This window comes from Ailuropoda melanoleuca, chromosome 1 (assembly GCF_002007445.2).
Source record: "Ailuropoda melanoleuca isolate Jingjing chromosome 1, ASM200744v2, whole genome shotgun sequence".
Lineage (NCBI taxonomy): Eukaryota > Metazoa > Chordata > Mammalia > Carnivora > Ursidae > Ailuropoda > Ailuropoda melanoleuca.
Window position 1 is genome coordinate 49,932,163 of NC_048218.1, and position 26,530 is coordinate 49,958,692.

The 26,530-nt window shown below is 37.4% G+C and overlaps 1 protein-coding gene across 7 annotated transcripts in view; it reads right to left on the reverse strand.

Moving 5' to 3' along the window:
* Positions 1-14,523: 14,523 nt before the first annotated feature.
* CBLB (Cbl proto-oncogene B) overlaps positions 14,524-26,530 on the reverse strand; it is a 214,063-nt gene continuing 202,056 nt past the window's right edge. For all 7 annotated transcript variants that reach the window (XM_019796249.2, XM_011220820.3, XM_034657724.1 and 4 more), the window contains one exon: positions 14,524-18,167. In XM_019796249.2, the coding sequence (XP_019651808.1) occupies positions 17,908-18,167 (260 nt within the window). In that variant the 3' untranslated portion in view covers positions 14,524-17,907. The remainder of the gene's footprint in view (positions 18,168-26,530) is intronic.

Sequence of the window (26,530 nt, forward strand, 5' to 3'; positions counted from 1 at the left end):
CACTATAATATATCAGCTCCATCTTCAGTTATTCAGTCTCTGTTTCTAAATATTCTAATTGGTCATACTAAATTTCTTATTGTTCTTTTTTCACCTTTATGGTTTTTATTTTTTCTTTACCTCAACAAATACATATATTTTGTGCTGTTTTTTTTTTAAAGATTATACTGTATCATTTCAAAGGTATTGTCATTTCAATATCTAAATATGCAGAATTTTAAAAACTTAGCTTTTCAAATTTTCCAGGGATACTTGTTTTCCATCTAGAGTCTTGGTTGAGACATATAAATTTTCTTTTCTATTCCTTGTGTTATGTGCAGACTTTCATAATATGCCTTTTGCTGAGTATTTGGCCCTTTGAGATTCTAGTTTTATATAGGAGTTCTAACTCCTAGTTTGTAAGGGCCCACGGCCCTGTCAACTCTCTTTGCATGAGCTTAATGAAAGACTCCCCTCCGTGACTCAGAACAATAACAGCCTCTTGGGCAATGACAACATAAGTTCGCATGTTTACTACCTTAGTTTTCAGTTCACTATTTGCTTCTTGCACCTTGAGATTTTCTTTTCTTTCTTGCAAGCTCTGTTATGAATTCCAAATTTTTATTGTGTTCAACATCTCTACTTACTTTTAGGAAGAAATGTTTCAGTTCCTTAGGCAGTCATATTGCCTGACCAGAAATTGTATATTATTTTCTAAAGCATCAAAAATGAAAATACTTCTCCTAAGAATCTCATATAAAAATGAGAGTCATAGTAGTCAAGAAAGATTTCCTAACTTTTCTTTAATCTTTGAAATTACCTATTTCATTTCATTTGGGAGGCATATACTCACTACATTTTTTTTTTTTTTGATTAGTAAAATATCTTACTGAAGTTGAACATGCAGGAGTGTTCTGTATTTAGTTTCTGAATGCACTCACAGATTAAAAAGTGATAAAATGTAATTGCTAGCTTAAAACACTAGTTTGTAAACCTGGCTTGGTCAGAAACACTTTTTCGAGCTTGGTGAAAATAATTTGAGATTATGATTCAGTAAATCTGCAGTGCAGCCATGTATAAATGAAATTAAGTCTTAATCCTACTTCGAATGACATGTCCTGAAACCCTCTTGGGCCTCACAAAGCCTAAAATATTGTTAACCGGCATCCAACTAGCCCTATAATTTGATAATAAGACAAAAAGAAAAACTAAAAACTCCCATTTGAGCCATAATCTTTTTATCTAGGGCATGAAAACTCATGTCACCCTATGTGGTAAAGTGCAGTTTGGCCTCATCTCATTTAGTTTTTGTAAGGTGCAGAGATTTAAGATTTTTATCCTGCTGATAATGGGAACTAAATATACTACTTGTTTTATTCTTTTTCTTATTTTTTACGGAGATAAATTTAAGTTTGATATATACATTCTACTTTGTACATTCTTCGGAAGTCTTATTGCTATTTTAAACAGCTATATAGCACTTCAATTTGTATAATTTTCCATTTAATCTTTTTTTTTCTCAAGAGTATAATTAACTTTTGGGACCAAATACCCCGAAATAAATAGCCTTCAGGTCTACCATGTTTAGTATAGCACTTAATACATGGGTACTCCATGAATGTTTAATTTACTTCATGGTCTTTTTCTGACATGCATTTTCCACATAATTAGCAACCCCCTGCTCTTCCCAGTTCGTTAACACATTCTTTCTCTCAGCTATACACATTAAGACCCTAGATATATGATTACTGAGAAGCTATTTCATGTTTTACCTGAACACTATCCTTGTAGTCGTATCTATCTATAATATTCCCAGAAGCACCAAGAATCTCCCTGAGAATTGCCATAGTATCAGAAATTCACACTCATTAACACTATTTTACCAAGACAATAAAATCTACCTACTATTAAACTTCAAATCTAATGTAGAGAGAATCACACTCGTGTATTAAAGGTAATAGCCCAACAGTAAGTACCTGTTTTGCTCATCACAAAGTAGGTGATATTAAATCAGCCCACCGGTCAATAAAAAGAAATTGTGTGTGTGGGTGGGTGGGTGATGGTGGTGGTGGTGGTGGTGGTGGTGGTGGTGGTGGTGATGGTGATGGTGGTGGTGGTGGTGGTATTGATGACAATGATAATGGTGACAACACAAGAGAGCAACTAAGCAGGGGAATACAGCACAAACAAAAAGCGCCGATATAACCTGGTTGAAAATAAAGACACCAGAGCTGCCAGAGGGGCAAAATCCCAGAGAGAATGGGGCCATAAAGAAGGGAGAATAAAAACCCATGTATAATTTCCCTTTAAGTTATTGACTCCTAAACTGCACAAACATACAGAAAGGTTTTCCCAAACCCGGAAGACAGCAGCAGCTGGAGGTCGAAGAGCTGAGCAGAGATTTCCGTGCTACATGGGGGAGATGCAGATGGTTGCTCAAATTCTGTTCAAGTAGAGGGGCCTGGTGAGCACTTAGGCATTCCCTGTGGCCCGCCCTGAAAGAGCATATCCTAGGATTAAGAGCAAAACCCACAAACAGGCCAGACCTATCAAAGACTAAAACAAATCTTCAAAAGAATAAGTGACCCACCTGAACTCTAAATACCTTTAAAAACATTTTGATGCTTTTTGGAGAAAAAAGCCATCAAGAGCCTCTACAATTCCTCACCCATGATGTCTCATTTCCAATCAGAATTATAAAGTAAGGCAAAAAAAAAAAAAAAGACTAATTGACTGGATACTAAGAAAAACAACAGGAAATAGGAAGAGACAAATAAATGATACAGACACTTATATTTTTAGAAAGAATTTTAAAATGAATGCAATTAATATGTTCAAGAAAATAGATGATACCTGGAACTTATAAAAGCAAGTCAAAGAGCAATTCAGTTTTAAGGTAGATAAACATAGTCTTAAATATTCAAGTGTTGTAAAGGATGTGTATTATAATCTCTAAATTATTTTAGTTAACTACCCAGAGAATAGTGAAATATTGCATGAATAGCAAGTTTTATTTATGCAAAGGAAGGCTAGAAAATGAGCACATAAACAAAGACATACAGAAACAAATAGCAAGACCATAAACTTACAATTAAGGATATGACTAATTAAAATTCATCTGTGCTAAACACTCCAATTCAAAGACGAAGATGGTCATACTGACTAATGAGATAACTATACATATATTCAGATGAACTACTCTTTAAATATGTGGAAAAAGAATGGTTGAAGATAAAGTATTTTTTAAAATTTATTTATTTTAGAGAGAGAGAGTACACACATGGGTGGGGGGAAGGGAGGGGTAGAGAGAGGGAAAGAGAGAATCTTAAGCAGGCTCCATGCCCAGTGCAGAGCCTGACACAGGACTGGATCTCACATTCCTGAGATCACAACCTGAGCCAAAATCAAGAATCGGACAATTAACTGAATGAGCCACCCAGGCGCTCCTGAAGATAAAGTAATTTTAAAATGTAGCATGAACACATTACCCACAAGAGAGTGTGTGGGTTTTATTAATATATGAAAAATATTTTTTAAGGAAAATATTATCAAAGATAGGGACATTTCATAATGATAAAAGTCAATTCAATAGGAAACTGTAACAGCCCAAATTTATATACACCTAATACCATAGCTTTAAACTATATGAGGTTAATAAAACAAAAAGGGAAATAGAAAAAACATAATTGGGTAAAGATTTTAATTATCAAAAAATGAGTAAATAGGTATAAGATATGAAAACACATGACTAAACAACTTCACTTCATCGGCATCAGTTTCAGTTATAGAACATTACACTATGTAATTGCACAATATTCTTTTCAAGTATACATGGATTATTTATAAAAATAGTGTATAGACTGGCATCAAAGCAAATATCGCCAAATTTCAAAGGATCAAAATTACTCAGAGTATGTTTTCTAAGTACACTGAAATTAAATTAAAATAAGAAAAAACTACCTAGAAAATTTCATTTGTTTGTAAATTAAGCAATATAACTCTAAATAACCAAATTTGCTTAAGAGAAATGAATACATATGTTCACTAAGAGACATATGAGTGTTTGTAACAGCTTTATTCATAATACTCCCAAACAGAAAATAATTCAAATGGGATCAATGAACAAATTACATTCTTGCATAGCAACTAAAAAGAAGAAACTACTGCTATATAGAACTATTTGGATGTATTTTATAGATATATTATTAAATAAAAGAAACCAAACTCCATAGAATAACACTCTATGATTTTGTTTATATGAAGTTCAAGGACAGGCAGAATTTATCCTAGAAGAAGTCAAAATAGTGATTATTTCTTAAAGAGAAGGTAGTATTGACTGGGATGGCACATGATGGAGCATTTGGAGCGAAGGAAAAATTTCTAGATTTTCTGGGACAAAGTCACATAGGTGTGAATGTGTGTGTGTGTATCAATTTATTTTCAGCATGTTACTCTCCCTCAGTTATGGACTGAATTGTGTCCTCCCCAAATTCCTATGTTGAAGTCGTTAACTCCCAGTACCTCAGAATGTGAATGTATTTGAAGATAGGATCTTTAAAAAGTGGTGATAAGGTAAAATAAGGTCATGTGGGTGGGCTATAATCCAATCCAAGTTTGGACACACAGAGACCCCAGGGTCATGTGTGCACAGGGGGAAGACACTGTGAGAGGCAGCAAGAGGATGGCCATTTGCAAACCCAGGAGATAAACCTCAGGAGATACCAAGCCTGATGGCACCTCAATCTTGAACTATCAGCCTCCAGAAATGTGTGAAAATACATTTCAGTTGTTTAAGCCACCTAGTCTGTGGAATTTTGTTATGGCAACCCTGGAAAACTAATACAACCCCAAATTAGAAAATGATAGTTAACATTTTAAGTGTTTACTGTGTGCTTATTCAATCCTTTCAACAATACTGTGAAGTATATCCAATGACCCTGCTTTTACAGGTAATACTTAGGATACTTAGGGTAAGTAACCTGTCCAAGATGATGAAAGTAGTGATTTAATTACGAGTTTCCTGACTCCAAAGTCCGTGCTTTTAATGTCTAGATTATATTCATTAGCTTCCTTTATGTTGTTAGCTATTGGAGAACAGTGGTTCTGCAGAAATTTCCATCAATGTTCTTGGACATGAGCACTGACAGAGAAAATTCAAGAGCATGGAGGATTGTCAAAAAGAGTAGTGCTAAAAGAACCTCTAGCTTTGAGAGTGTGGGAGAGGGTAGATACCGTGAGAGCACCCATCCTCTGTACCTATCCACACTTGTAAGTAGATACTTGATTCATTCTATTTTATCAGTTATGAATGTTTCCCAACTTCGCCCCACACCACGAACTCTTGAGGTAGGGACTGTGTCTCATTTCCATTATTTTATATAATATGGGACACCAAGTAAACACTCCACGAGTGTATGTTGAATTAAATGGAAAGAACTGACAGATCTTCCCAAACGACCTTGCCCTATTTTATATTTTTCCTTGGAAACGAGCCCTCCTCTCATCTCAAATCTCTAATGGTGGACAATAAATTGCAGGCTTCGCAAGTTCTGTGAAGTTTTATTTGTTAATGCTCATCAGTTATGCTAAATCTGACAGATGTCGCCGGTGAAACTAAAATGTGATCCAGCAGTGGAGTTTTGGTGCCATATTTTCTCTGATCTTTTAATATCTTTATTCTCCTCTAGAGTTTTGTTTTATCTCTGTTTCTTGCATTCCCCAGCTCCCTTCCCCTCTCTGCAGTTGTCTCCCTGTCTTTGTCTTCCATTTCCTCTGATTTACTCCCTTTTTTGGTGGATGTCACTGTTTCAGCATCTAGAGATTGATAATAATGTCTTGTTCTTGCACTGTAATTGCTGTGTCAAGACGGCAGGCGCAGCAGGCTGCCACAATTTTAACACTGACTAAAGAGCAGATTTGCTGCGTGCTGATTAATTTCAGGGGAGGGAGGATGCCTCAGATGAGGATGTGGCTCTCAAAAAAAATGCCTCCTTTCTTCACTTTAAAGACGGAATCACTAACTACGTGCTAGCGTGCTCATTTGAAGTTGTCAAAGTAATAATGCACCTTTCAATATGTTATTAATTGGTTTTGAATCATCTTTTCAGAACTTTTAAAAGATAGTGCTTATTTAATTTTTCCCAAGTTCTTTTAAATAAATGAGAGACTGTACCACCATTTTTCTTTGTAGATGAGGAGACTAGGTCACAAATAATGTCATTATCTTTCTCACCGTCATGTGAAGAATCAATGATGACACAGCTAGAATTTCACAATATTCTTCCATTAAACCGATTCCAGACTGTACATTCCCACCCCCAAGACACATGCATACACACATAGTTAATTAACATAAAAATTAGTAGACACAATTTATAATAATTTATCTCTAACAAAATTTTTCAGTAAAGATCTTTAGTATGGAATTTTGTCAGGCTAATGCACACATTCCATCCCATTAGACAGTGAGTCCCTAGGGTGGATATTTTTAAGTGAAGCAATTCTTTGGGGCCCTCAACAGTAAAAAGTTGCGTTTGCGAAAATGAAGCATGGGATTGTAGCTGGCACCATGTCGTATTCCTAGTTTGAGCTCAAGTTGGAACAACACTGACAATATTTGAATTATAGGTAGCCAGAATATTTTTAACCTAAGGGAAACTTAATTGCATCTAAATATACATGAAAAATTTATACATGATCTCAGTGTTGGATAGTCTTGCAATATGTCAATGTTTCTTTGCTTTCAATTTACATAACTAAAAAATGTTGAGTGCTTTGAACTCCCCTATAAAGTTGGAAGGAATATTACGAAACGACCAAGAATAGTGCTAGAAATCCAGGCAAGCTCAGATCTGGATTGCACATGGTGTACATATCTCTTAAGATGACAAGGACAAAGCAATGAGGTCAGGAAGATGAACGCGGTGAGCTCTCGAAGGCTCTTCCAGGTCTACCCATCTATGAAAAGAGCTCATCAGTAATGCCTCAAATAAGTTCACATTTAGCACATGGGCTTTAAAGGTTTCTTCAAGTGGGTAGGTTTTGTAGTGTGTGGTGTGGTGTCTTCAGATAACAGGAGTGAGTGTAAAGCCCTCAGTAGCTGCTTATCTCTAGGCTTCCAGAATTGAAGGCTTGGGGATTTATAGCAAACCCACTGCCCTGATGGAAACAAAGGTCAGTCATCTTGCTAAGAACTAAACCAGTAAGTGCTTAAAGTTAATCTCCCTAATAACATACCAAAGACAGCAGCATAGTGAGCTGAAAGCTGGTGCAGAAGTCTCCCAGAAATTCTGCCTTAAATTGTGTTGGGTTTCGAATTCCTGCATTACTGGAGTTCAACTGAAAGTATACCTTCATCTAAAAAAGCTTCACACTTATTGCTTCTGAATTATCATTCACGGGCTACCAACAATCAGATTTAGGTGTGTATGACTCGTGTCATTAAGATAGCCTGGCCAGTCTTCTAACGGAAAGGAAATGCAGGTTTCTAATCTCAAAATAAGGTTTGATGGTTTTCACAGTTCTGATCAAGAGATGAAGTGGCTTATGTAGAAAATTTGTCCCCATTTAGATTTATATTTTCATATCTCTTTGTCAGCTTGAGGTGTAATTGACAAGCAAAATTTAAAATGCAAAATGTGATAATTTGAAATAGACATTATGAAAGGACTCCTACAATGAACACAGCCATACCTCACATATTTACCTTATTTTTGGTAAGAACACTTAAGTTCTAGCAAATTTTAATTATACAATTCATTATTATCAACTGCAGTCACATTGTTAACATAAGATCCTCAGGCCTTACTCATAACTAAAAGTTTGTACCCTTTTAACCACTCCTTTGCTCTTCAGGGTAAAGCTACAGGTTAGGGGTTCTGTCTGGATGGTATGGTGCTATGACTGGCATGGGGTTTATGGCAAGAATGTATCTTAGCTTGTCCTACCTGTTTAGATGTAGGTGTTTAGGCATTTCCTCAGTTGTCTGTGATATAGGAATCACTTATTTAGTTTTTGGAATTCTCTCAGAGAAAAATGATCCATGGGTAGCTATATATTCATGTGCATCAATGGGAATAGGGAAACTCAGAAGCCACTTATGTTGCCATCTTGGTGTTCTTCCATATAGATTGAGATCTGAAAGAATCTATAGAAAAAGCCAGCCTAAACTTGATATGCTGTAGATGCAGAAATGGGCCTAGAGACATAACACGACTTGTTTATATGGTTCAGAAACCAAAATGGCAGTCACCAATTTGATTAACCTTTCTCCTGGGTCTTTATATGACAAATAATTAATAGTAGAATGATATCATGGTCTAATGACTTCTAAAGTTATGGGTGAACATTGTTAGAAGCCAGAATTCTTCCTGGGGGCTGTTATCCCTGAGATGACCAAGATTTTAGAGCTGCTAAGAACTTGGATGAGATGAAACTATGTATGGAAACCATGCATTAGGGAAGTTGGGGGGAAATGAGCCCGTGAACAATGAAAGAGAGTCCCGGTTCCTGATCTTTGTAAAAAATGTAAAGAATTTAATAATAGAAATATTTTTTGAAAAGAAGTCGAGAGTATCACCGAAGCCATTGAAAGCCGTTTAAACTCACCTGTGGATTTTCACAATATCTTGTGGTGTACATTTTTCATTCTAGGTGAAGAAATTTGGGCATGAAGTAAAATCTGAGGATGGTAGAATTTAAGGACCACAAAATAGAGTCCGAGCACTGCTCCATCTGTGCTGTGATTTAGAATTTCAGGGGTAACGTTTTATCAAATTCTTGACCATTCTCCTGAGGAAAGTGCAGCTCGAATCTCCTTATTCGCATCAGAACAGACCTTAATCAACAGTGGAGGGTTTGAATACTTTTGCATACTTTTGAGTTTTCCAGGTGGAATGACAGCGTGTGATCTCTAAAGGGAAGCAAGTGCTCTCGTTCCAATCTTCAACTCCAAGTGAATTTAATTTAAGGGGTTAATACCACAAAGGATTGACAAGTCACGAACTAAAGTGGTGTAGTGGCCCTCTGAGAAGAGAACAAGAACATTGGTCTTCTCAAGGCGCTGAAGTGATGACGAGAGGCCTAAGTGCCCTTACATGCCATTAATGTGAAAAGCAAAGTATATTCAAGCTGAATTTGCGGCGTCCTTAACGTGACAAGTTTATAGCCTCTCAGAGATTAATAGCATGGTGGCCAGAAGTGCTTCTGTGTTACACGTTGGAGCTTCACAATGAAACAGATGTTTTTGATTTAACCTGTGAGAATATTTATTTGTTCCCCTTCCCTGCTTTATTGGCTTTTCACTGAATCGATCAAGGATCTGCTTTACTTTTGCAGAGAGATGGTATGCTGTAATGTAATTTTTTCTTTTCCTCTTTTTTATATACAGTCAATTAGTAACAAAATAGGTATTTATACACATTGAAAATGGCTAGTTCAAATGACCCATAGTATCGAGCTAAGGCATTTTGGAATGCAGATGGATTCACTCTCCCACATTTGCAAGTTGCAGCTGCTTTGCAGAATTTGCAGTATATGGTTCAGCTTCAGCTACGTGGGTTGGTTCACTGTGCAGAATAGGGTTGACCAATTGCCAAACCATTCTTAATCCAAAACAACTGGTCAATAAACACGTTTGTCTTTCTGGCCCCCAGTGCTGCCATGTGCAATAATGGTAGCAGGTGAAAGTCATACTTGCTCATTTTCAATTCCCCTTCTTGCCCACAGAAAGAATGCTTAGATCTTGCCTGATTGTTCTGAGGTCTATTTTTAATATCGAATGTGCAGACTGGGACTAATTGATGGATTATAATTCTCGCCCTTCTTGTGAATTGTTGAGTGAGCAGGAAAGTTAGTTTTGACTCTGGCTTATAAATTCTCTTAATGCGCAAAGAGAAGATGCCAAGTGTAATGCACCTACTTCAAGAGTTTTGAGAACTAGAACTTTGAAGGCAAAACAGAAAAAAGTCCCAAATCCAAAGTGCTCGATAAATGTTTAATTATGTTAGCACTGATTACAAAGGCCGATAGAGATACATTAGTCTTGCTTTCAACCGTCTATTCCCCCCTTATTTGCAAGAAATTCCAGATAAATAACATTTTATATCACTCTTGATTAAACATTTATACAATAACTGTCTTGCTACTGCTGTTTTTGATTCAAGTCTGAAAAGCCTAGGGCCTAGGTACTTGTGGTTAATTTTAACTTTCTGCGAAGGTATTTTGTATCTTACACTGGCACATTTCTGCAGGGAAATGTAGAGTTCCTTTTGAGAGTAATTTTGGCACAGTTAGTGATAGTCTAGGTAAGTTGATGCCAGATGTTTTATTTCATGCCCCACATATTTACTCCATAAACCAGCTAACAAATGAGGTTTGAACGGTCTACTGGGGGAAAAGGAGAGTCTGCAGTAAAGGGAAAGTTGGTGATGAGGCAGGACCCTGCCCTGTTGGGTGACAGAGAACATAGTTTCCACTGCAGAGACTGTGGGCCAGATAACCTGAGTTTGCAGCTCGAGGGCTGGACAGAACTGAGCTTGCCAGGCAGGAAGTTTCTCAAGAAACAAATGGATCTGCACAGCCCCCAGCATCTTCCTTGAGAAGCACCCTGTGGTAGCAGCTATATGATTTTGGATATTTTATTATTTTTTTTTAAAGTAAGGAAACCACCAAAGTCCCTGTTAAATAAAATGATTTTTGCTTTATTTTTAGTAACCAATTTATTGAACACTTTGAACCTGATGGGTTGCCAACATGTTTATAATTCTTTTCCCCCTAATATCACTGTATTTGACTGTCAGTTCTCTCTTTTCTTATTTGGTCACCAATATTCTAATTCAGTCTAGCCTGTGCAGTGTCTCCCAGCCCTGGCCAGACTTCAGTCTTGGGGGCCAGAAGAAGCAAGACCTACTCTTTTCTACTGTTCCTCTAGGTTTCTGTTGCTTCAGGGTTGAGACAGGGGAGGGAGAGTTAATGGGAGCACATTCTTTTTCTTCACAAGCGCAATTGTAGTGTGTCCTTGATTTTTTTCTTTCCTGTGTGTATGTGTATGTGTGTGTGTGTTTGTGTGTGTGGTAAGTCCCTCAGTGTAGGCTCTCATTGTGTCCATATGTTCTTTAGGAGGTCACTCACTAGGTTATTGTCTGACTCGTAAGATATCCATTGGCTGAACTCCCTCATGCTTGGTTTGGTGGTGTACACCCCGAGGTCTTTTGCTGCTTGGGTTATTGTGCCTCGTAGGTGGCCTTCTTGGGTCCTGTCAAGACGGCTGAAGACTCAGCCGTCTTGACAGGGGCCTGCTTGCCCCATGGGAATGTGATGCATCCTTACCCACCCCCCCCCCCCCGGGGGGGCTGCTTGTCAGTGATTCACTGCAGACCATTTTGTTGTTACTCTGCTCAAATACTCACAGATGGCAGATGGGTAAGTCCGCTGCTCAGACATCCAATAGGAAGAAATGACAGTTTTCTAATCTCTGCAATTAGTTTTTTGGAGATATAATCACTTGGATTGGGAGAGGTGAATTCAATCCTTAACATTCCTATTCATTCCTCACTTCTCCCAGGCCAACCCATGAATCCATCTTCTTCTGTTTATATACTTTGGAGGCTGCAGAAGAAAATTCTGCCACCAGCCTCTCAATGGGTCCTGCAGAGGTTTGCCGGGTGGGTTTTGAGAATATGGATGCATTTCATGCGTTGTTTTCAACTTTGGAACTTTAGTCTTGTTCTAGGAGGAAAGGGAACGTCCTTTCAACATCTGGCTACATTTGGTATGAGGGGACTAAGAAAACTCACTAGTTTTGACACTTTTCTCTATACCCTAGAGACAATTTTTTTTTTTTTGCATGAACTGGATTTTAAATGAAAAACAAAATAAAAAAGAAAGCCTTTTGTCTATAAATGAAGAGGTTCTGAATATTCAGTTTAGGTGGTGGTCAATGGGGAAGAAAGCAGCTCTCAAGGACCCCAGCCTGGCATTGGTGGCCCAGCCAGCTCACCATCTCTAATCTCTACCCTCACTGTACGGGGCTTTGAGTAATGAGTTCAGGAAGAATACATGAGGGTAGTAGAGGTTTTCGGTCAAAAACTAAACTCTGCAGCTTTTCAGCAGAATGTACAGATCAATACCCTTAAGGTTTTAAATTTCCTCAGTTTAGCCACACCGGTCCTGTCCCGCTGTTGTCTACCCTTTGCTTTGTGAAGTGATGGAAATAATCAAACATGCTTCTCTTTGCAGTCTACTCCGGAGATTCTCGGAGATGGAATGTGGCTTCAGCTCCCGGGGTGTAGGGTATATGGTAATGAGAGCTGCCATTTATCGAGCAGTCAATGGTACCAGGTGTGTTCTGGGTTCTTTATCTGGATTCACTCACTGAGTCCATCAATCCTTTACTGTAGGTATGGTTGCCATTCTTCTTCTATATATGCGGCAACTAATGGACAGAGAAGCGAGGACACTTGGTGCCTCGGTCACATAGCCTGGAGGAGGCAGAGGTAGAGACGGATCCTCGGATCCTGGCTCCACAGCCTGTACTCTTCACCACTGTTACGTTGCCACAGGAATCTGTGAGCAGTGATCCCTTAAACAGACATTTGTCATAAACTCTTTATGAAGAATTAAGTATTGTCTTAGTTCTAAAATTACTACAACACAGGTTTGAGCTTTACCAAAAAAATTTTATAATCTCCCAGTTTTTACTTTGTGAATCTGATTTTTTTTTTTTGCTTATTAAATAATTTTTGTTCCCCATGCCAACAGCGAACAAAAACTTAAGTCTCTACCACAGTCACTTTAGTGAGTAGGCTTATGTGTCTTCTGGTCCATGGGTGAAAAAAGCAGGAGCAAAGAAAAGAGATACCAATCCACACAGATAGTGGCAGAGCTGAAACTGTTTCTCGTATTGGCTATTTAATGGTGCAATTTTTATTGATTTTAAATGTTTTATTGTGCACTCATACTGGGTTCTGTATTAGGAGCTTGGGACACAGAAATTAGATTTGTTACCTTTACTAAAGAAGTTCCGTCTAGTTGGGACCATCCATGGAATAGCGATTGCAGAACCACCTAGGTATGATAAGACCATCCTGCGTGACGTAAAAAGATGATATGCTCAACTCAGCCTGTGCCTACTTCAGAGGCAACGCTTGAGCTGGATTTTGAAAAAATAATGGTTGGACTGAGAAAAGGGAAAAGCATATTCAGAACTAGCATGTATGAATTAAATGAAAAATATTTGGGCAATTGAAAGTTCAGCAGAAGTGAAGAGGGCCTGGGATGGGAGGCAAGGATAAAGAGGAATGCAGACAGGGAACCCCCAGCATTGAAAGCCATAAAGAGTTTTACATTGAGGAGCAACATTGGATTTGAAGTTCAGAACCTTCATTCTGTCTTGCACTAGAGCCAGGAGATCAAATTCTAAGGGAGTCATAATTCAGACCTAACAGAGGGTAGTGGCAGTAGGGATGAAAAAGAAGCGAAACCAGATAATTAAGAATACCGTTCAAGTTTCACGTGAAGATCAAACAAAAGAGGGACGTGAAGAAAAGGCATGGAAATTAAATTTTCCTTAGCCTATTGTCATTTGATGTGTCATTTGAGGGTCCTTTACCAACAGGTGCCAGCACGCCCTCCCTAGCCTTTTCCAAGTTCCTCGGCCCCACTACTTCTCACCTTTGCCTAAGTCACTATTTAATGATGTGTGCTGGTCTTAGTGGAAATATTTTATTTCTGGAGTTCTTAACAAAAATATTGCTCCTCTTTTAGGCTGACAAATTGCTATTCAGGCTTATCACTGGTCGAAATTTCCAGAAGGAATGTATCACACCCTCCTTTACTTCCATGTCCTAGAAGAGGCCTGATGGTTGTTGAGAGGGTTACATATTTTACTACTAAGTTCTTTGCATAAAGTAAGGGCCCCAAAAAGTTCTTAAGCACGTACTGTAAGTACAGAATTCCAGTACAATGTGATAATTTATATACGGCATTTATTGTATTGGAACTATTTGCTTATGTATATCCCCCCATTTTAATTATATGTGCTTTGAGGGTATAACTATTACAACTATATGTGGGATGTTGCACATATCAATTACTTTCACAATATTTTATGGTTTTTGATATGGAAGTAGTTATTAACATTTCTTTTAATCTCCATTGTTCCCTCCCCATTATATACTGGCCTATTTTATATACTCTCCCTTATAAATGATTAGAAAAACCAAGAATTTAGAGAACAGATGTTACAGTTAATTAGGAATTCTCAATTGTCATCTGAAGACATTCAACTTTTCCCAGATATGGTTCTTACTTGGAACCTTAATAGAACTCCTTCAGTTCAAAGACATGGAAGGAGCTTATTTATGTAAATATCTTATAATTATATGGTTTTGGTATTTAATAACCATCTGGGATGCATATTTCCTACCACCCTGTCCACTTAGCTCTTGAATCCAATGTCTTTTGCTTAACACAAAAAAAGAAAACATAGAGATGCTGTGAAAGAAATGTTTGTGTTCATTTGAAAAATAAAACACCAACTCCGCATTTTGTTAAGATTCATTTTATAAAATACCTTAAAAGAACAGATAAAGTACTTGTGTTTACATAATAACCAGAATTGAAAAAAAATGAATATAAATTAATTGAACACATAACTATTTTGCCACATTAGACAAGTTTAAAAAAGGCATTTAAAAAAAATAGTAATTGGGAAGAAAACCCTTCACTCTATTGCTGTCTTTTTTGGAAACTTCTAGAAGCATTAAAATTCCAGGTCAACAGGCAGTACCTGTGTTGTTGAAAACACACTGTAATTTGCTTCCAAATCTGTCAGCTTAAGAGAAAAAATTAAAATTTTAACCAGGTTTGATAATTCAGTGCAAATTAAAGCTTCAAGTTGAAAATTCAAGAGGAAAAGTAATGTCCAAACTGTAGGAAATGCTTCTGGAACTGAAAAAGAAAAAAATTCACATTATGAAGAATCTTTGCAAGTGTTCTTGTGTGTGAGATATTGAGTTAACAAATGGGCCCTTTGAAGTTGCAATTAGGGCTTTAGTAAGACTATTTGCAATGTAGGCAAGGGAAAATGGACAGGGAAGAACCAAAGGTCATTTTGTGGAAGGAAGCTCAAGTTAACCATAAGCACTGCTCTGATTCAATTCTAGAAAATTTGGCCAGGATATTGTAGACATCAAGGAGAAAAAAAAAATTATGGAGACTAATTTACTGGACTATCAATGAGGATAAGTACTTCTATCCCCACAACATGTTGGGGGGTGGGGGAGAGCAGGTTAGTGTTGGCCATAATTTGTTTTAATTATATGAATTATATGGTGTGCTGGCTTAAAAAATAATTATATTACCAAGTCTTGAGAAATGGGAGGAATGTCTAACTTTTTGGATCACAGTGAAACCAAGTGTTGATCATTTCCAATCATTAATGGGTAGCCATTTTTATAATTATTTTTATTTCCACAATTTTTTTTTTTTTTAGTTTGGTAGTCATTGGAAATAGACAGCAATGGGATTTTCATGACCACGTTTGATAGAAAGTTTTCCTCTTTCCATTCTATTCCATAGAAGTTTCTGATTCATTCTATTTAATGATAAAAGTAATGGTTGCTATTGAGTTCAAGATGCTGAGATCTTAGTGGAGGCTAGTAAGTCTTCTTTGCAAAATAGATTTTTAACAAAATGTAGGTCTAAATTTATATCCTCACCAGTCTTTTTCTAATTCTCACTGGAAATTATCATATATTATTTGAAAACTTTGAGGACGTACTATGTTTTTCTAACATTTGTATTTTACATCAATCTCTAATCTATTAAAGTTATAACAATGTTATCACAATGAAGTGGCAACTTTTGGCTTTTAGTTGTACCTATGATCAGCAAGTCATAAAAAACACAAAACATACAGTGCTATTCCAACGTGAAATCAGAGACTGATAAAAAAAAAAAGTGAATAATCATGATGATGTACATGGAGTTCCTAAATCAATGAAGAATTAGCTGATGCCATTTTTGAAAGTGTACATAACTGCACTCATACACCTGCTCACAGGTGGAACATCTAAGAGTAAACATTCCTCTCTGGGGACCCCGACCAGTGCAGAATCACTTGAAGAAATCAAAACACCCGAGCCCAGGACTCCTCTCAAGTACCTCCTATTGTGATAGCCAAACCATCAAGGGCACGTGTCACATGTCACTTTGCGAAACAATGCATTATTTCCCCCCCCAGGTCAACTGGGTGACTGCTCCAGGCTTGAACATTAATTTCCATGGGGTCCTGTTAGATGTTTGGTTCTGTCCTTCCAAATCCTGAAGAGAGGCTCAGTATCGGATACATCCTTGTCCATCACACCCGGTGCGAAGCTGAAAGAGGAGCGGCAGAAAAGTGCACGACCCTGCGATGAGTCCTTATTTAGAAAAGCTTCCGTGGGCTCAAGCATTTTACACAGACCTGGGTATTGTCCCATTTCTCCACTAACTTCTCATTAGGCTTTGTCTATCGAGAGAGACTGTTGCCGTCAAAACATATTGCGATCAGCTTGTGACAGTTTGTGCTTTAAAAACATAGTGCGTCAAGCACATCATAGATGCTCAATAAATATTTGTAGATTTATTAAAAGTAATAACATGGTTTCTGAAGAACCAACCTCCATTTTGAAAGAAAAAAAAAAGCAAAACTATATAAATTTCTTTCCCCTGACTGGATGGAACAATGAGAATCTACAAATTAAATATGAACTCTGATTTGATTGTAGAGAGTTTGCCAAAAAGGAAAAAAAAAGAAAAAGAAAAACAGAACATTGCCACAGTAGCATGGGCACTTAACAGTGCATCAAAGATTTAACTTTTTTCACTGCAATATGAACTGGTTCCTACACCTGTTAGGTACCAGTGTGTAATCACTCAAATAGGAAATGAACTCTATTCTGCTTTGGGAGAGGCATGATCATAATTTTATCTGAAAATTATTAACTTATTTCAGGGAGACGACCCTCTTATTCAGCATGCCTCAAAGCAATGCAGGCGTAAACGTCAGGGACCTCATTATATAACTTCAACACAGCATGGTCATGTGCAAATGTATTTCTCCCACATCTGCAGTAGTTGCTTCCTAATATTTTATGTTTTTACAGAGTAGTGACACCCTTGGGATGACCAAGATGAGAATATGGGAGGTTAAAGATCACAAAACTTACACTAAAAAGGGATGTTCCTCTATACCATATGAAAAACCCCTTATCAAAAGGCAGTGAGTTCACGGACGAAAAAATGCTTTATACATTCATAATATAATTTTCCCGTCTCACAACAGCAAAGGTTTCCAAAGAAAAGACTCAGTAGTGAAGGCCACACACTTTTTTTTTCATTAGTTCGATACGCTGAAAATCAGAACCTTTGAAGCATCTCGTAAATGGGAGAAATGGAATGGACCTGGCTGGTCGTGGGGCCGGGCGTGATGGAAGCGAGCTGAATGATCGTGTGACTCAGCTGCTGACCGGACAGCAAGCGAGCTGGTGGGAAATGTTACAGCAGACCTGACCACTCCACCACGGGTCTGTCAAAAACACAGTACAGGGATCAAAAAAACCAAAACCCTAAAACAAAACTACAAACAAAAACGAACTGCAACTTTGCCAACTTGTAAACAAGGAAAAGCATTTCACAGATTCAAAGTTCAAGGGAAGTAAACGTCTTTAAATTATGTCAGTTCAACCCTGATTTTAAAAGTATGGCTAGCAGAAATAAGGAAGCGCAGCCGTTGACATCCTGAGCGAGCAGCTGTCTTCGGAGAAGCAGCACTTCCAAGCCTCTTCTCAGGATGCCGCGCCGAGGAGACCCCTTCTCTCACTTGTCTCTTTCCCACGATCCTGGAATAGCGATTGCTTGCCATTTGGGTGTGGACAGTCCCGGCTGCTATAGATTTAGACGTGGGGAGACTGGAGGCGGATAGGCAAATTCTCGGAGGATGCTCCGGGCCACTTCCACATTATTCTGGGCTATCTCTAAGGCTCTCTTCACTTCTTCAAAGGCATAACCCTCTCCCATGAGTTTTGCAATTTTTGCATCAACATTTTCCAATGCTGCCTCAGGCCCGTGGGGTTTTCTGTGGTGGACTTCCGGTGCAGTCCTGCGGGGTCGTGGTTTAGGAGGTCTGGCTGGTGCTTGTGAACCATCTGTGTAGATTTTGAAAGAGAGGTATCATGTAAATAATGGGCTAAAAATAAAGACACCATACCAGTTTGATCTCATTTTATAGGAAAACCCTATTTTTCATTACCTCCAAAAATAAACTTTCCCCCATTTTTATATACTATTGCAGGGTAGGCCATATTGTCCCCATTTTGAACATAAAAAAACTGAGTTAGAATGTGTTGGAAGTTTGAGAAACTAATACAAATTTATTCCCAATTCCACATATTATTCTTTAAGCTATATGAAATAACAGGCAGAGAAGGGGAAAAAATTGAAAAAGAAAGGCTTTCATTGTGGGTACACTAGCTTATTCTTTCCTACTATGGTGGAGGAATTTTCTTGGGAAGTTTGTAGCAGAGGACTGTTACAAGGCGGTTGATACTCCTGGAAGCCCAACCCCCAGCAGGTCCTCTAGCCCACCCAAGCCATAGCACTACTACTCTGAGCGCTGTAATGTCTCCGCCGGTCTGATTTTTCAAGCTAATGATGCTGTCCATTGATGCTGGGGTGGGGAGAAAAATACTAGATGCTTCGAGTCTACTGTTAGTTAATAGGCTAAACAGAAGTAAACTCACTGCTTTGCTCAAATACTTTACCCAGATTCCAATGCTAGAGAAAAAGCAAAGCCAGCAGAAACATGAGCAATGCGATTCAGGCTCCAGATCAGTCCCCTGATAAGTTTCTCAAACTTAAATCAAATGACATTGGTGCCCATGAATGGAGAGTACTCTACTAAGAGAAAGAATTAGAGACTACCACCCCTCACAGATAACCCGGGCATGGGCTGGTAACTTGAGAAGGCACTTTTATCACAGATGTCCATAATACCTATATTTGGTACTGTATTTCAAAAGTCTAAATTTAAAGATTAAAATAAAAATTATCAAATTTATGCCATGCAACACATTTATGGATTTAAGACTATTTAGACATCGACAATTCTTTAATATCTTTCTCAGACCACTGACAAATGCCAAATGATAAATCTTAGGACATAGTTAAGTAGAGGAGGAAGTAAGGCTACAACCCAAATGCCTTGTGACTCTTGTCCCCATCCTTGCCCTCCTGGTCTCTGCTGCTTTGCCAACTTTCCCAATATCTTCGTGAGAAATTGTAAGCTGATATTTTCAATAATAGAGTCTGAATCAAAAAAATTATCTAATACATTCCTTTATATTTGTCGCATAAGTCTTTTTCCATGAGAAGGTAACTCATTAAAAACTTCCTCTTCACCATTCCAGCAATATAGTGGTATAAAAGTATGAAGATGTTTGGTTCCACACCAAATTGGATGATAGTCTTATTTTTAATTTTTCCTTTCTTACAGAATACTTCCCAGTTTGAAAAAATATAGCTATAGATAAAGCTTATTAAATTATGCTCATATACAAGAACACACATTAATTTCTGGTGCTAGCTTAAGTCTGTATGTACTGTATCTTGCATCTGTAACTGAACATCTCAAGTTATTATGATCTACTAAATTGCATCTCTTACTATGTTTTCAGGTTCCATGTATTTTCTATTAAGCATTTCCATTATGTCATGCAGAGATGGGCAATAAATGTTACTTTGGTTCTAATCATTTCCAAAAAACTGAGAAATTCTAGCAAGCTATCCTTTAATCAATCACCACAGAAGTCATACACTGAAATCTTGTCTGTTCTGATTTACTTTCTAATGAGAAAAAAGTCCTTACACTTAAATGCAAGTCGAAATTCCCAGTTTTCTATAGGTAAGTCTCAAAGAGTTTTTCTAATACTATTATTTTGCTTTTGTCCAAAGTCCTGAGAAGGGCACAAGATTGTCAAGCATCATTGAAAAGAACAGCTAAATACGCTCCTAGAATGGGAAGGATACTATGGCAGCCTGAGACACATCTAATAGTATAACTGGCAATGAAGTTTTAAGATTTAGAACTTTTAAATGTAATAAGCATATGTATTTTTAACTGAAGTATAGTTGACATACAATATAATATTTATTTCAGGTGTACAAGTGATTTGACATTTATATACATTATGAAATACCACAGGAAGTGTAGCTACCATCTGTCACCATATAAAGTTATTACAGTATCACCGACTATATTCCCTATGCTGTACTTATGTTCTAATTGAAAGTCTGTACCTCTTAATCCCCTTCAGCTATTTTGTCCATTCCCTAAACTCCACACAACCACTATTTCTTTGTATTTATGAGTCTGTTTCTGGTTTTCTTTTCCTCATTTGTTTTTTTAGATTGCACATACAAGTGAAATCATATGGTATCTGTCTGACTTATTTCACTTAGCATAATACCCTCTAGGTCCATCCACATTGTTGCAAATGGCAAGATGTCACTTTTTATGGCTGAGTAACATTCCAGCGTGTGTCTCTGTGTGTGCATGTACATCTTTATCCACTCGTCTATTGATGGACACTTACATTGCTTCCATGACTTGGCTACTGTAAATAATGCTGCAATGAACATAGAGGTTCACATATATTTTCAAATTAGTAATTTTGTTTACCAATGTCTTATAGTTTCCACTGTACAGGTCTTTCACCTCCTTGGTTAAGTTTATTCATAAGGCATTTTCTTCTTTGTTTTTTGGGGGGCTTTTTTTTGGTGTTTTATTCTTTTAGACGAAATTGCAAATGGGACTATTTTCTTAATTTTTCTGATAGTCCATTATTCGTATATAGAAATACAACAGATTTCTACATATTAATACTGTATCCTGCAATTTTACTGAATTTATTTATCCTAATAGTTTTTTGGTAGAGTCTTTAGAGTTTTCTATATATAGTATCATGTCATCTGCAACTAGTGACAGTTTTACTTCTTCCATACGAATTTGGATGCCTTTTGTTTCTTGTCTGACTGCTCTGACTAGGATGTTTAGTAACAAGTTGAATAAAAGCTGTGAGGGTGAGCATCCTTGTCTTGTTCCTTATCCTGGAGGGAAAACTTCTCACTTTTCACTGTTGTGTGTGATGTTAACTGTGAGCCGGTCATATACAGCTTCACTATGTTAAGATATGTTCTCTGTCCACTTTCTCGAGAGTTTTTATCATGAATAGATGTTGAATTTTGTCAAATACTTCTTCATCTATTGAGATGATCATAGGACTTTATCCTTCATCTTGCGAATGTGCATGACACTGATCTGCAGATACTGAATCACCCTTGTACTTTTGGAGTAAATCCCATTTGATTGGGGTGAATGATCCTTTTAATGTATTTTTGAATGTTGTTCACTAATGTTTTGTTGAGGATTTTTGCATCTATGTTCTTCCAAGATATTGGCCTGTAGGTTGTTTTTTGTTTTTTGTTTTTTTAAATAGTATATTTGTCTGATTTTGCTCTCAGAGTAATGCTGGTACTGTAGAATGAATTTGGAAATGTTCCTTCCTTTTCAATTTTGGGAATATTTTGAGAAGGATAGGTATTAACTCTTCTTTAAATGTTTGGTAAAATTCACTCGTGAATCCTCGTCCTGAACTTGTGCTTCCTGGGAGTTTTTAAATCACTGGTTCAACTTCATTACTGGTAATTCGTCTGTTCATATTACCTATTTCTTTCTGATTCAGTCTTTGAGGATTGTGTTTCTAGAGACTTAGCTATTTACCATTTCTTCTAGGTTGTGCAAGTTGTTGGCAAATAATTTTTTGTAGTAGCCTTTTATAATCCTTTGTATTTCTCAGTTGTAACTTTTCCTCATTCATTTCTGATTTCATTTGAATCCTCTCTTTCTCTTGATTAGTCTGGATAAAGGTTTATCAGTTTTGTTTCTCTAAGAACCAGCTCTTAGTTTTGTTGAGCTTTTTTTAAGTTGGTTTTGTTTTGTGGGTTTTTTTTTTTTTGTCTCTATTTCATTTATTTCCCTTCTGATCTTTGTTATTTCTTTCCTTTTTCTAACTTTGGGCTTCATTCTTCTTTCTAGTTCTTTAGGTGTAAGGTTAAATAGTTTGAGATTTCTGTTGTTTCTTGCAGTAGGCCTGTATGACTATAATCTTTCCTGTTAGAATTGTTTTTGCCTAAAGATTTTGGAAATTTGTGTTTCCATTTTCATTTGTCTCAAGGTATTATTTTATTCTTTCTTGATTTTGTCATTGACCCACTGGTTGTTTGGCAGAACGTTGTTTAGTCTCCATGTGTTTTTGTTTCTTCCAGTTCCTGTAACTGATTTCTAAATTCATACGGCTGTGGTCAGAAAGGATGCTTAATTTCAATCTTCTTAAATTTATTGAGAGTTGTTGTATGGCCTAACATGTGATCTATCCTGGAGAAAGTTCCATGTGCACTTAAAAAGAAGGTATACCTTGCTGTTTGGGGATGGAATGTTTTGTATAAATCTTAGCTAATTTGGTGTAATGGGGTGTTCAATGATACTGTTTCCTTATTGATTTTCTATATGAATAATCTATCCATTGATGTAAGTGGGGTATTAAAATTTCCTGCTATGATTTCATTAGTGTCAATTTCTCCCTTTATGTCTGTTAATATTTATGCATTTAAATGTTTCTATGTTAGGTGATTAGGTATTTACAATTGTTATATCCTTTTCTTAGAGTGATCCCTTTATCCTTATGTAATACCCTTTCTCACGTCTTTGGTGTCTGGTTTTTTTTTTTTTTTTTTTTTTCATTTTCATGGAATATCGTTCTCCATGCCTTTACTTTCAGTTTGCATGTGTCTTTAAGGTGTGAAATCTCTTGTAGGCAGCATATAGATGGATCCTTTTTATCCATTCATTCACCCTATTTCTTTTGGTGGGAGCGTTTAGTCCATTTATATTTACAGAAATTATTTATAAATATGTAGTTATTGCTATTTTGTTAACTGTTTTCTGGTTGTTTTCATAGTTCTCTGTTCCTTTCTTTTGCTCTCCTCCCTTGTGACCTGATGACATTTTTTAGTGTTATGCTTGGATTTCCTTCTCTTTATTTTTTGTGTGTGTACTATAGGTTTTTGGTTTGTGGTTAGCATGAATTTCATATATAATTCCCTATTTATATAGCAATTTATTTTGATTGTCACTTAAGTTTGAACTCACTTTGAAAGCACTATGCTTTTACCCTGCATCCCACATTTTATGTATTTGATGTCATACTGCACATATTTTCATTATGTGCATCCCTTAACTAATTATTGTAGATAGTTGATTTTACTACTCTAACCTTCAGAGCATTTATAAGTTATTGATCTAGTTTTACTATATAAGGCCCCCCTGCCCCCAAGAAGTCCCTTTAACATTTCCTGTAAGGCTGGTTTAGTGGTGATGAACTCCTTTAACTTTTGTTTGTTTGGGAAACATTATCTCTCTTTCAATTCTGAATGATAATCTTGCCAGGTACAGTATTCTTGGTGGTAGGTTCCCTCCCCACCTTCAGCACTTTGAATATACCATGTACTCCCTTCTGGCCTTTAAAGTTTCTGCTGAAAAATCAGCTGAAAGTTTTACAGGTATTCCCTTGTATGTACATAGTTGCTTTCCTTTTGTTGCTTTTAAGATTCTCTCGTTATCTTTAATTATTGGCATTTTAGTTTTTATGTGTCTGTGGGTGAACCTCTTTGGGTTCATCTTGTTTGGGGCTCTCTGTGCTTCCTGGGCCTAAACAGGTTTTCTTTCCCAGGTTAGAGAAAGTTTGCTATTATTTCTTCAAATAAGTTTTCTGTTCCTTTCTCTGCTCCTTCTGAGATCCTTATAACATATTAGTATGCTTAATGTTGTCCAAGAGGTCCCTTGACCTATCCTCATTTTTCCTTTTTGCTGTTCAGCTTGGATGATTTCCATTACTTGGTCTTCGAGATCGCTGATCCATTATTCTGAATCCGCTAAGCTACAAGTGACTTCCTCTAGTGTATTTTTCAACTTAGTTACTGTATTCTTCAGCTCTGATTGGTTCTGTTTTATATTTTCTTTGTTGAAATTCTCACTGAGTATCTTTAAGACCATTTATTTGAACTCTATCAGATGGGTTGCATATCAGTTTCATTTAGTTTCTCTTTTATTTTCTCCCCTGAGGTTTTGCCTTGTTCTTTCATTTGGAAATTCTTCCTCTGTCCCCTCATTTTGTCTGACTCCATGTTTGTTTCTATGTATTAGGTAGGTCAGCTCCATTTCTGGGTCTTGAAGGTGGCAGCCTTGTATAGAAGGTGTCCTGTAAGGCCTGGAAGTACAATCTCCCTTGGTCATAAGAACCAGGTACTTCATGGGTATTCCATGTGTGAGCTGTGTGTTTGGGGGGCTGGCCTCTACCCTTGTGCTGACCAAGGCTGCCCTCCAGGTGTGGCAGGGTAGGAACCACTTTAGGGGGGACATCTGTAGGAGAGGGCAGGCTGGATCCACAGGGGAATGCCAGCATGGGGTGAGCAGTGCTAGGAAAGTAGATGGAGAGCATCAAAACCGGTGACCACCAGCATTGGGCTATCAAGGAAAATGGTATCTGCCAACACTTCCGTTCCAGGAAAAAAGTTTCCACAGATCTCTCCCCCTCCTGCACATACCCTAAGATAATAAATTTTCACTGATGGCCCTGGTGCTTTTCCAGCTGCTGCCTGTGTGCTGGGTCTTGGAGTAAGTTTATGTACAGGCCCTTTAAGAGTGGAGTCTTGATTTCCTATGGCCCTCTGGCTCTTCTGGAATGAAGCCCCATTGATTTTCAAAGACATGGGGTTTCATATTCTTGATGCAGGTCCCTAGGGTGTATGGGGGGGTACCCAGTGTGGGGTTTGAACTGCTTACTCCTCAGGGAGGACCTCTGTACCTGTGATATCCCTCCTGCTTGTGGGTTGCTGTGCCAGGGGTTTGGTTCCCAGCCACACCTCCTCTCTGTCCCTTCTACCCTTCTTGATGTGGAAGAGCTGCTTTGGTAGTCTTCAGGTCATTCTCGGAGTTGCTCTATAGGTGTTGCAGGCTTAGTCCGTCTGTGGGAGGAGGTGAGCTCGGAATCTACCTACTCCACTCTCTTCTCTTTACCCTAAATGTATGTATTTTTTATCCTGGTAGATGACACTAAAACAAGGTACCTTTCACCAGGAAAAACCCCAAGAAACCTATCTGTTATATAAGGCTGCTATAATTAATACTGGCAATGGAATTTGCAGATGATTATTCTTTTGAAACCTAAGTTAGCAAGGAAAAACACATACATAGACCTGATGATTAAGTCAATTCTAGAGTAGTGAGGTATCTCTGATCCTGGAACTTTTTTTGTTTTTGCACACAAATATATTTGAAATATCAACTATGGAAAGTGAGTCAAACAACCTCTGGAAAGAATCATGATAGAGTTTGAACACTTTCATTAAAACAAACAAACAAACAAAAAACCTTAAAGCAAATATTTATTTTCCTAATAGATATTTTCCCTTGAAATCCAAAAGTCACATATCCCTGCTCATTTAATCCTAGTCCTCACTGCCCTAACTCAAAATTTCCTCAAAAGAGAGCTGACCTCTCTTCAGAATCTTAAAATTATTTAAAATTTGAATTATATCATGTATTTGAGCCTACAAATAGAAGTAAAATGGAACCTGTTGCAACTTTGGCCACTTATTATAAATTTCCACTTACTGATGAATATTTATTCAGTTTGGCATATCTTAATTTTTTGTTCAGCTGCTTTAATTGGCCAGAGGAGCTCCGCACCAGGTAACTGACGGCTACACCGGAGACCTCTGAGGTCGATGAGGGACATCACACAGAGATGGGTGCTTATGGCAACTAAGATTCTGAGTGACCTTGAGCTAAGGCATTTACTTGTACAATTTTTACTCTCTAAATCTACTTTCCCATCTCATTTTTAGAGATATTATTTATCCCTTCTCAGTGAGGCAATATGCAAATTAATGTAATGGTCTTTTCAGCACATATATTGAACATTAAAAATAAAGGGCAATGAATTCACATCTATGATAACTGCTATACTTAAATGCCATGAACAGTAATTACTACAAATAGTAATGTCAGAAGTGTGGAAGAGGAAAAAACATGGAATTTGTTATGAGTGCTAATTCCATAGAAAGCTTCTAAGCAACATCTTATTAAGGAAGATCTGTTACAATTTAAGAGTAGAAACTATTTTAAAAAAGGGCGGGTAGGGGCGCATGGCTGTCTCAGTTGGTTAGGTGTTCGACTCTTGATTTCAGCTCAGGTCATGATCTCAGGGTTGTGAGATCAAGCCCTGCATCCGGCTCTATGCTGGGTATGGAGCTTGCCTAAGATTCCCTCCCTCTCTCTCTTAAAGGATCCTTTGTTTAATTAAAAAAAAGGGGGAGAGCAGAGCATTTTCATGTTCCTCATTAGAGCAAATTGCTTAAAACTCATCCTTCTTTCTACATATCCCTTCCCAAA